This window comes from Enhydra lutris, unplaced genomic scaffold (assembly GCF_002288905.1).
Source record: "Enhydra lutris kenyoni isolate GAN:26980312 unplaced genomic scaffold, ASM228890v2 scaffoldscaffold1, whole genome shotgun sequence".
In the NCBI taxonomy this organism is placed as follows: Eukaryota; Metazoa; Chordata; class Mammalia; order Carnivora; family Mustelidae; genus Enhydra; species Enhydra lutris.
Genome location: NW_019154085.1, coordinates 38,928,461 through 38,939,199, shown reverse-complemented (window position 1 = coordinate 38,939,199; position 10,739 = coordinate 38,928,461). Strand labels below are relative to the sequence as shown.

The 10,739-nt window shown below is 42.4% G+C and overlaps 1 protein-coding gene across 7 annotated transcripts in view; it reads right to left on the bottom strand.

Annotated features, from left to right (window-relative positions):
• Positions 1-4,727: 4,727 nt before the first annotated feature.
• The window catches only part of LOC111143417 (nuclear body protein SP140-like protein), a 93,119-nt gene continuing 87,107 nt past the window's right edge, over positions 4,728-10,739 (bottom strand). For 6 of the 7 annotated variants that reach the window (XM_022497150.1, XM_022497158.1, XM_022497167.1 and 3 more), the window contains 5 exons: positions 8,816-8,931; positions 6,898-7,018; positions 6,545-6,616; positions 5,897-6,040; positions 4,728-4,908 (listed from right to left, as the gene is read on the bottom strand). In XM_022497150.1, coding sequence (XP_022352858.1) covers positions 4,783-4,908; positions 5,897-6,040; positions 6,545-6,616; positions 6,898-7,018; positions 8,816-8,931 — 579 coding nt within the window. In that variant the 3' untranslated portion in view covers positions 4,728-4,782. The remainder of the gene's footprint in view (positions 4,909-5,896; positions 6,041-6,544; positions 6,617-6,897; positions 7,019-8,815; positions 8,932-10,739) is intronic. The other variant, XM_022497202.1, reaches the window with a different exon arrangement.

The window sequence follows — 10,739 nt, the reverse complement described above, 5'->3', positions numbered from 1 at the left end:
AATGAATGTCCAACTAAGATTGCTAAATTAGATATACAACTTGTTAACTTTTATAGAAGAGTAAAGGAATACCACCTTTGCAGTTAACTTCTCTACCAGTCTAGAAAGTTCTAATAGCGTATTAGTTCTGCAGTTTACCTCTACTCTTCCCAGCCTATTCATTGCCTAAGCCTCTATAAGTTGTAAGTTGTTAATCATATGTATTGTAATATTCTCCCTGAGTGGCAGATTAAGGTGTATCAGGCAATGAACAAAAATTATTCACACTTGGCAATAAGGCAATAAAGCAAAAGGATACATGTCCCAATTGTTATTTACTACTAATTAGGGCCTGACTTTATGAGCTTACATGTTAACTTATAGATTTTTGTCCAGTAGAGATGCACATTACTTGTTTGGTAGAAAAGATAATGCCAAAGATTGTGGGCTTATTGCCTTATTAACCAATTAGGGCTCCAATTTAAGAAACTTGTTTCAGTTAGCATGCCTTCCCTGGCCAACTTTATAAACCTCTGTTCCTTGAATTCTATGTTGGTGGACCACACATACTGCAATTAACAAGGAAACTCATTTATTTATTTAGAGAACACCAGGGACAACTAATTGAAAACAAATTTGGAAAAGAGAAACAGGAAGCTTCTAGCTCACCACCAAAAGTTGTGTCAGATATGGTGTGCAAGTCTTGGGTTTGAGGATTTTAGGAATCTGAATTCAGAGCTACTTTTACCTGATGCATTTTACTCTGAGCACCAAACACATGAAAATGAATCAGTGATATTAAAATCCCATTCACTGCATTTTCTTTTCCTATTTTGTGTGCGAAGACATAAGTAATCCTTATAAATTCATATTTAATAGTACGAGCACTGTTGATTGAATAGATGTGCTCATTTTTGATGTTGTAGAAATATGTTCATAAAATGAGCGCTTTTTGATTAGCTCTTCATGCCTATCTAATACTGAAGTCTTGAATTTATGTGGTGTTTCCCACCCATTCTCTTCCACCTCTTTATCTTTTATGGAGCACAGAATGCTAAATACTCTTCTCCTGGATAATAATATTGTTATCATTTGGTCAAAAATCTTGAAAAGCTCAGAAGTCTTACTGTCTAATTACCCTTGAAAAGAAAAAAAAAAAAAAGACAAAGAAAGAAAGAAGGAATCACACAAACACTGGCAAAGTCAAGTTTTAGATTTTGATGGACGTCTTCCAGCAAGTTGTCCTGATTCAATCAGTTTAAGATTCCCAGGGACAAAACAAGCCTGTATTCCAACAGATTTATTGACTCATTAACAATTTGGGAGAGGACCATACACTAGAGAACCATGGACATTGCACCAAACGAAGACATAGATAAAGTTATTATACAGTTTTTGAAAGGGTGGAGTTGAAGTATAATTTATAGGATGCAGTGATTTGATAGGTTCAAACCAACCCAGAGTTGCATGAAGATCAGGCCTGGATTGTGAAGTGAACCCAGGGTCCTTCCTATTGCTGGAAAACCACAAAGTTATGAAAATGTGGAATATTGTCTTCAGAAATCCCATATTGGAAGCTGTGCCCCTGGATTAGATATCAAGATTCCATCTCTTTACCAAAATAACTTAGACCCTCTAAACAAGGGTGAGATGCTTTATCCTTGCTGATACCATTTCAACAGCAAGTTTCTGATAGTTTGTCAATTGTGACAACAAAGTTCCTCTGTGAGTGAGGAAGCTCTAGTTATTCAAAGAAAGGTTAAGACATTTCACAGCTGCAGCAAGTTCTTAGGAGAATGTTTTGCATTAAACTTGCAGCTGGCCTTCTCTGTATCTGTTATTCCAGTCTCATGAATGACAGGGCAGATTTTTATCTCAGACTGAGCTAATTTCTACTTTTTCAACGCCATTGAGTAAGTAGTGGTTTATCAAAAGACTTTGCAAAAAGAATCTTATTTTAACTTCACCACAGTCATGAGGTGTAAGGCAAAACAAATGTTGATAGCCCTGTTTTATACGTGATGAAACCAAAGCACACATGTTTAAGTTTCTCCCCTCTTTCTCATTCCATAAAGCCAAATAGTGAATTAAAAGAACAACTAGAATTACCATCCTTGATTTCTAGAAGTCAATCCCATAGTTCTTTCTTTTCTTTAGAAAGGTAGAAAGAAATGATAATCAAAATGTCTTAATCCTGACTGTGAAATGTCAAGATTTACCACTTTTCAATGTATAAATTACTGTTTTCCTCTCATTCTTTATAGACCCCATAGATATTGGAACTATTTTTACTCTGGACATACATGGTAGAAGAGAGATATGTGCAAATGAGAATTCTTAGTGTGCAAATGAATCTTTAACAACATTTCTACAAAACATGTGGAGAGTTGTTTGCTGGATCATTCAAAAGTAGGTAATAAATTCCAAAGAATCCAGATTCATCTTTTTTATTAAAGAGGCTTTCTATTATATGAGATAGAAACTGAACATTCATAATTGCCAAAAGAGAAGTTTCTTTTTCCTCCTCCTCCTCCTCCTCTTTCTTCTTCTCCTCCTTCTCCTTCTTTTCCTCCTCCTTCTTCTCCTTCTTCTCCTCCTCCTCCTCCACCTCATTCTTCTTCTTCTTCTTCTTCCTTCCTTCCTTCCTTCCTTTCTTTCTTTCTTTTTTTTTTTTTAAAGTAGGCGCCACACACAGCAGGAAAGCCCAACTTGGGGCTTGAACTCACAGCCCCGAGACCCTGACATGAAGACCCGAGCTGAAATCAAGAGTCAGACATTTAACCAACTGAGCCACCCAGATGCCCCAAGAGAAGTTGTTTCTTGCTTGCAGGTATGATCTCTGTGGTCTTCCAGGCCATGACTAGAAGGAGGGGTATGGGGGAGATTGGGTGTGGATCAGTGTCCACTCTGGTTTACAAGGATAGGCAAAAGTGGGTCCTCAAAGCTGCCGGCACTTCTACAGAATGTTCTTCTTACTGGTTTTGTAAAGGGAATGCCCGCTGGGCTTATCTGGATTACAAGTCATACAGCATGTCTCAGGCATGTCTTCATGTGATATATCCGTGTGAACATTCCTACCTCTCTGAGCCTTCTGTTTCCTTCTTTGGTACTATGCCAAGGCTTTTGGGGGCATCTCCACCTTCTTTGCTAAAGGCTATCCTTTTGTCCAAGCTTCAAGGAGCCAGTTCAGTCACAGACAGGACCAGGCCCAGATGCCCTTGCCAGTGCCTTATGCTCTGATCAGAGGGGATGGCTTCCGTATCAATGGAATCTCCATTCTCTAGTCTTATATTCTACCCTTCCTAGTCCTACATCCTTAAAACCCACTCCTACAAGTGTTTCTTTCTTGTTTTCAATATACATTAGCCAGTTCTTGGTGGGCTATGCTTATGGGCAATACATAACCCTCAAGTTTAAATGGCTTAGACAACAAAGTCTTCTTCTTGCTTACTCAAAGCCACAGTAGATCTGGGAGCCCTCCTGGTGTAGTAGTGAATACACGGACCAAGCAGGGTCAATCTCTAGGCTCTGTCATCTCAAAACAAGACCTCTGTAATCAACATGGCAGGAGAGGTTACACAGGGAATTCTCACTGCCCTTCTGCGAATCAACTTGCAAATGACATATACCACTTCTGATCGTAGTCCATTGGTCAGTGTCTCAGTCATTTAGCCATGCTTACTGCATGTGGCTGGAAAGTAACGAGTAAGTTCTGTGTGGAGAGGGGAAGAGAAGAAAAAACCTTAAGGACCTAATAAAGGAGTCATATAAATGGAAGCACATCAGGGACGCCTGGGTGGCTCAGTTGGTTAAGCAGCTGCCTTCGGCTCAGGTCATGATCCCAGCGTCCTGGGATCGAGTCCCACATCGGGCTCCTTGCTCGTCAGGGAGCCTGCCTCTGCCTCTGCCTGCCATTCTGTCTGCCTGTGCTCTCTCTCTCTCTGACAAATAAATAAATAAAATTAAAAAAAAAAAAATGGAAGCACATCATACTATCCCTTATAGGAAGACCCAATATTTTCTATTGTAAATTTCATTCCAAATTATTCAATAAGAGAACTTGACACGATAATTTTTTATTTTATTTAGAAAAACAAATGAACAAAAATGGCAACAAAAAAAGTTCGAAAAAGCTGTCTGCACAGCAACAGGCAGAACTGTTAGTGGGAGGGACCACAGTCCCTTATCATGTAGCTGCTGAAGACTGTTTTGGGGGTTTGAGAAGTTCTTTATAGATCTTGCATATCAGCCCTTTGTCTGTAGTGTCATTAGCACATATCTTCTCCTATCCTGTGTGTTGCCTCTTGGTTTTGTTGACTGTTTCCTTTGTTGTGCAGAAGCCTTTTATCTTGATGAAGCCCCAAAGTTCATTTTTGCTTTTGTTCCCCTTACCTTTGGAGACGTGTCTTGAAAGAAGTGTCTGTGGCCCATGTCAGAGAGGTTACTGCCTATGGAGGACATTAGGAGAAGGAAGGGAAAAACAAAGGGATGGGGATGTGAGATCAGAGTGGGAGATGAACCATGTGAGACTATGGGCTCCAGGAAACAAATGGAGGGTTTTAGAGGAGAAGGGGGTGGAGGGATGGGTAAGCCTGGTGGTGGGTATTAAGGAGGGCACGGATCACACATATCAAGCACTGGGTGTGGTGCATAAACAATGAATCTTGGAACATTGAAAAAATAAAATAAAATAAAACAAAATACCTAATGATGTACTGTATGATGATTGACGTAACACAATAAAAAAATAAAGATCTCTGAGCATAAAAAAAAAAACTGTTGGGGGGTGAGGGGTGAGCTACTTTATGAAAGAGTGGGCTCCAACTGAAAACTATTCTCTCTTATTTCCTGAATTGCAAAAATGTTTCCAAAAGTATTCATAAATATGGCCTCTAGCTGAAGTCCAAACTTGATGAATTTCTGGTTGTCCTGAAAAAACAAAGACAAAAATGAGAATGGCCATAGCAACTGAGCTTGAGCTCTTCATATTTCATATAATCCAGAGCTTCATTTTAGACTACCCCAAATGTTAAGTGAGAATTAATACAGTTAGGAGTATTATGTTCCCAGATAGCTTGATCATTTCTCTTTATCTGGAAGACAGAGATACAAAAAAGAGTAGTGTATTATAGTCTAATTCTTCATCAGAAATTTATTGTTAATTTTTTAAAAATACCAGTGGCTGTAGTTTCAAATACAGCACTTATGACTTGCAGCACTACAATGGTACAGAAATGTTGAAGGCAAATTCATGGCGTCCCTCTTTCTCCCTCATCCCTTGAGATAATCCTTGTTAACTTTTGGATATAGTGTTAAGAAACTCGAAAGTAAAGAAATCCAAGATTTTGAAATTTGAGAAATTCGATTTGGTATCTTCCTTTAGAGAAGAGAAATATGAGTTGCCTTTAAAATGCCCTTGGTCCAGGGGCGTGATGTCGGAAGACCCGCTGCTACAGAGATGCCCCTCCCAGCACTATGGCCCCGTAGGCTCTGCCTGTAAGCAACCTCCCATGCTCTGCCTCCGAACTGCAACACTGGGAACCAGTGGAGATAGGGAGAGAGATGTCCAGGTGTGAGGCGGAGGCCCCTGCCCACCCATTGCTGAGATCCTGGACTCCAGGGAGCAGGTGCACAGCGGTACCAGCAAACAGCGCATGCGCACACTCTACGCCCAGGCATTCGGGGGGCGCCCATTGTCAGGGTGAGTTAGGATAGCCCTAAGGTAATGTCTGCAAGGAGACCTGATTTGTTACTATTTCCACACCTTGGCCCCTGGGGTTTTTAGAATACTTCCAGCATTTGCACGTGTGTTGGTTTGCCACACGTTGAGGGAAACGGTAACAGTTACCTGATAGAAGAGGATGAACGGCGAAGTGGCTTAATGGAAAGAAAAAAGGATGTAGAGGGAACCACTCACCTTGTAAAAAGCCCTGTAGTTTTGAAAGATGAGACACATGTCCTGCACGAACCCCTTCACTCGGAGGTACTGTTTCTTATTCAGCTTTTTCTTGATTTTGTTTAACCACATGTGTTTTGTTGGGCCATGAGATGCATTGTTACTCTGTTGACAGAGGTGCAGAAGGGCAGGCTGTGAGCACAGTTCAAGTCCACCCCCTGTTACAGACCGAGTGTTTGTGTCCTCCCCAAATTCCTATGCTGCGATCCTAACCCATAGTGTGATGGTATTAGGAGGCTGGGCCTTTGGGACATGATTAGACTGTGAGGATGAGCCTCATGAATGGGATTAGTACCCTTATAAAAATGACCCCACAGAGCTCTCTCCCTCTCTTTCCATCATGTAAAGACACAAAACGAAGTTGGCAGTCTGCAGGATTACACAGGCACCCCAATCTCAAGCTTCCAGCCTCCAGAGCTGGGAGAAATAAATATCTACTTTTTGAGCTGCCTTGTCCATGGTACTTTGTGGTAGCAGCTTAAGTGGCCAAGGACTAAGTAAGCTGACTCAGATGTCCATCAACAAGATGGAGATAATGATGAGTGGGCCCACTGGACCCATATCCCAAATTTGACAATGCCGGTTTCGGGCTTTGTTGCTGTTACTTACATAATGTGGTCTTGAGGCAAAAAAGGAGCTTTTTGAACAGCAGTAGACCTTCAAGAGGACAAATTCACATTTCTGCAAAAGAGAGAGGAGATTTAAGTGAGAAGCAGCTTGGAGAGAATAAAGTATACATATGCTCAGACAGAATGGATGGTTCCCAAACCTGTGGCCTATGAAACAAACATGGAATGGGAATTTTCTCTGGAATACAAAGTTTAGTATTAGGTCATGTGATCAAAGCACAGCAGGGGACAGCTGTTCACCCCTGGGCACCATCCCTCCAGCCCCTGCAAGACTGTGCTGCTTCTCTCAAGTCAACAGAAAGGAGGAGAGTTCAGGTTTGTATTTCAACTCACCAACTGTTCCTCAGGCACCATCCGCCTCTGTAAGACCTCAGATATCTGGTGACATTGTTGGCTTTGTGGGTAACTTGGTTGAAGAGCCTTTATCATGCAGAAGATGCAACTCCATGGGTCCCTGAGAAGTTGGGCATAAGGTCAGCAAAGGTAGATTTTCTGTGACTCAGCCACTGTTTCTACAGCTGCTAAAGTCCTCTGTTCAGGAATGACTGGTGGTTTCCACACTGTATCCAACTTCTCTCTGTGCTAGAGCCCCATTTGGGCATAGTTGGCAGACACCCCTCCCATTTATAGTGGTAGCAGGAATGACAGTTTGTCGAGTGAGCTGCCATGGTGGATGATGGTCTTTCATTCATCTCAAAACCTAAGAGTTCTTATCTGACCCACTATGGGCTCAGAAATGAGTCCTGCCATTTAAAATTGAGAATTGGAAATTGGTACCTTCAGCACTGGAGTCTTGGGCCTCAATGAGCCATCAGACCACAGTAAAAGGAAACCAGCTCTTGTTTCTCAACTTTGCTGAGTAAGCACAGAGTTATAGGCATCCTCTCCTCTGGCACTGCCATACCTAGGCCTAGAATCTGTGCTGCAGAAACTTCTTGGAAAGAAATCTATGAACAGAGTAGTGTCAGTCATCTGCCATTTGCCTCTACATTCAATGTCTCTGCCATTCTTCTCTGCTAGGCTCCCTGTGCTGAAGGGCTCTTGATAATCAAGAGGATACAGGGGCACCTGGGTGGCTCAGTCATTAGCGCCTGCCTTCAGCTCAGGTCATAATCCCAGGGTTCTGGGATTGAGCCCTGCATTGGGCTCCCTGCTCAGTGGGAAGCCTGCTTCTCCCTCTCCCAATCCCCTACTTATTTTCCCTCTCTCACTATCTCTCTCTGTCAAATAAATAAAATCTTTAAAAAAAAAATCGAGTGGATACAGTGATCCTTCCTAGATATGTCATTTGCCTCCTCTCTCCTTGGCTACTCCAGTGCTTGCTCAAGGGGCCCATTCCTGAGTACCCGTGGTGTGAAGATGGGGACTATACATGGGCACAGCAATAAATAAGACCTGTCTTCTGCCTCTGCAGCATGCCCAACTGCAGAGCTTTATGCAGAATCCCTAAGATGACACTATCCCTTGGGAACTACCTGGGAGCAGTTGGATTACATTAGACTCTCCCATTACCAAGAGTACAACTTTCTGTCTTCATAGGGACAGACACAATCCTGATGGAAATCATCCATCCTCCTTGGTCACAGCAATTCTGCCTACAGTATCACTTACAGAATGCCTTATCAGCCTTCATGCTATCCCTCATACCATCATCTCTGACCGAAAATACATTTTTTTAAAAGATTTTTATTTATTTATTTGACAGGCAGAGATCACAAGCAGAGAGAGGCAGGCAGAGAGAGAGAGGGGGGAAGCAGGCTCCCCGCTGAGCAGAGAGCCCGACGTGGGGCTTGATCCCAGGACCCTGGGATCATGACCCGAGCTGAAGGCAGAGGCTTAATCCACTGAACCACCCAGGACCCCCCCAAAAATACATTTTAAGGCAAAGGAAATATAGCATCCATGGTTATCTGAAGACTCATCACAGTCCCAAATTTTTCAGCTTTTTGATGTTCCCAGAGCAGGTGATATATGCTTTAAACCAGCACTCTATGTATGATGCCATCACGCCCTCAAAGTGCCTAGGTCTGGGAACCAAGTGGGAGATGTGGGGGTGACACTTGCAGAGTTTTTGCTTCCCATTAATCTATTGCTGCTAACACTGTTATACAATGGATATTGATACTGTAAGACTTGCTCCCTCTGCATCAGGACACATATAACCAGAGACAAACGCTGCAGGTTGAGTGCGCAGAGTGGGAGGAGCTGTGCCACAGGAAGGGAGGGCGAGAAGGGGCCAGGGCTCACTAACCTGTTAACATCTATATGGTGGATGTGGCATGTCTCATGAAAGGACTTTGGACAAGTATCACAGCAGAACAGCTTTCCAGGTCGACGGCACACCTCACATATATTTGAGTTTCCCGGCTAGAAGGGGAGGTAATGCAGACATCATTGGAATCAGTGAGATCCCAGAAGGTTGATACATTGAGACTCTAGAATCCATGGTCTTTGCTTGTGCCCGGAGGACACTTGTAGATTTCTCTTCTCAAAATATTAAGGAATAACACTGAGTGAAGATTTTGGAAGAAGACATTCTGGTCTGCAGTGAAGTTTGGGAGGAAGTGGATATTAGACCATTAAAGTTCTCTTTACGAAGACAAAGATTCTGACACAGACTAGCAACAACCACAAAAGAAGATGAATTAAAGATAATCTGAGAAATTTATTATTTTGCTGGCAAAACTTGGCTTAGGAATATAATACAGTGTCTTATCTAGTTATCTACATTGCATCATCTAATTGACTCACTGAAGAGGGATTTACCTACGATTTAATGTAAGAGATTACACTTCTGACATATCACTGCATCCTATTTTCTTGGCCATAAGTTTCCCATGATTTGAAGGGCCTGGGGACGAGTTCCTGCACTATGGGTTATGTGCCTGGAGGACCTCTGGGCCTGTGACATAACTCTGGTTTGGAAAGACGTAGATACAGATTACCAGGTGGATGCCAGGGAGGACAGAGCTCTCTGGCTTTGGGAGCCTGGGGTAAGAGGTCCCATGATTTAGCTCGGCATGTAAGGTATGGAGGTGCCATCCCCAAATGGCCATGGATTGTGGTAACAGTGACCACCACAACTGAAGGCCTAGGACATACCCTCATTTTCTGAGCACATGGAAGACCTATACTATACTATATATAGTAAAAGAGCCACAAAATTGGTTAATGCTAGATTTTTCACCAATCACAATATGTGGGACCTTAAGCCAGATTTAATTTTCTTTTTATTTTATTTTATTTTATTTTATTTTATTTTATTTTATTTGACAGACAGAGATCACAAGTAGGCAGAGAGGCAGGTAGAGAGAGAGGGAAGCAGGCTCCCTGCCAAGCAGAGAGCCCGATGCGGGGCTCGATCCCAGGACCCTGGGATCATGACCCGAGCCGAAGGCAAAGGCTTTAACCCACTGAGCCACCCAGGTGCCCCCAGATTTAATTTTCTTCAGTGAAGTTAAACATTTGATAGTGTTTGTATCTAAGTATTGTGGAGAAACAAATACATGTTAAAAACAATGGAATTAATAGACCAAAATAAGATTTGGTCAAGGAATGAGCCCATTGGTAGGTAAAGAAATCACATTGTTTTCCTGGTGTGTGTGTGTGTGTGTGTGTGTGTGTGTGTGTGTGTGTGTGATAATCTATGCGAATAACATGTGAATCCTGACATACTACAATTTCTATGTAAGAAGGTTGTGTGCCTGTGCTGCAGAAATGCCCAGAAGGATGAGCACCTGGCTCTTCTCCTGGGACCACCTGAACAGCAAGAGAGCCAACTGAAGAAGACTATGTGGTAGGGAAACATTTCATCCAATGGGTGGCAGCTCTACACTTAGATGAAAATATCCTGTCTACACCATGGATTGGAAGAAGGGTTTACATCCTCTTGTGACAATCTAGGTAGAGAATAATGCACAGATTGGGGGGGTTGCTGGCCAACCCAGCTATGGGGGGTTGGGACTCTTGGTGGTGATGAGGAAGTGAGGAGGTGACAGGGAGCACCATTCCACCTCTTCCTTCTAGAAACACTCTTTATGCTTTGTTCCATGATATTATACTCTGTTGGATTTTTTTCTAAGCCTCTGCTTCTTTTTTTCAGATATCCAATTCATCACCAGTCCTGCCAATCCTGCCAATCCCATCCTGCCAATCCCATCTCCTTCTCAATGCTT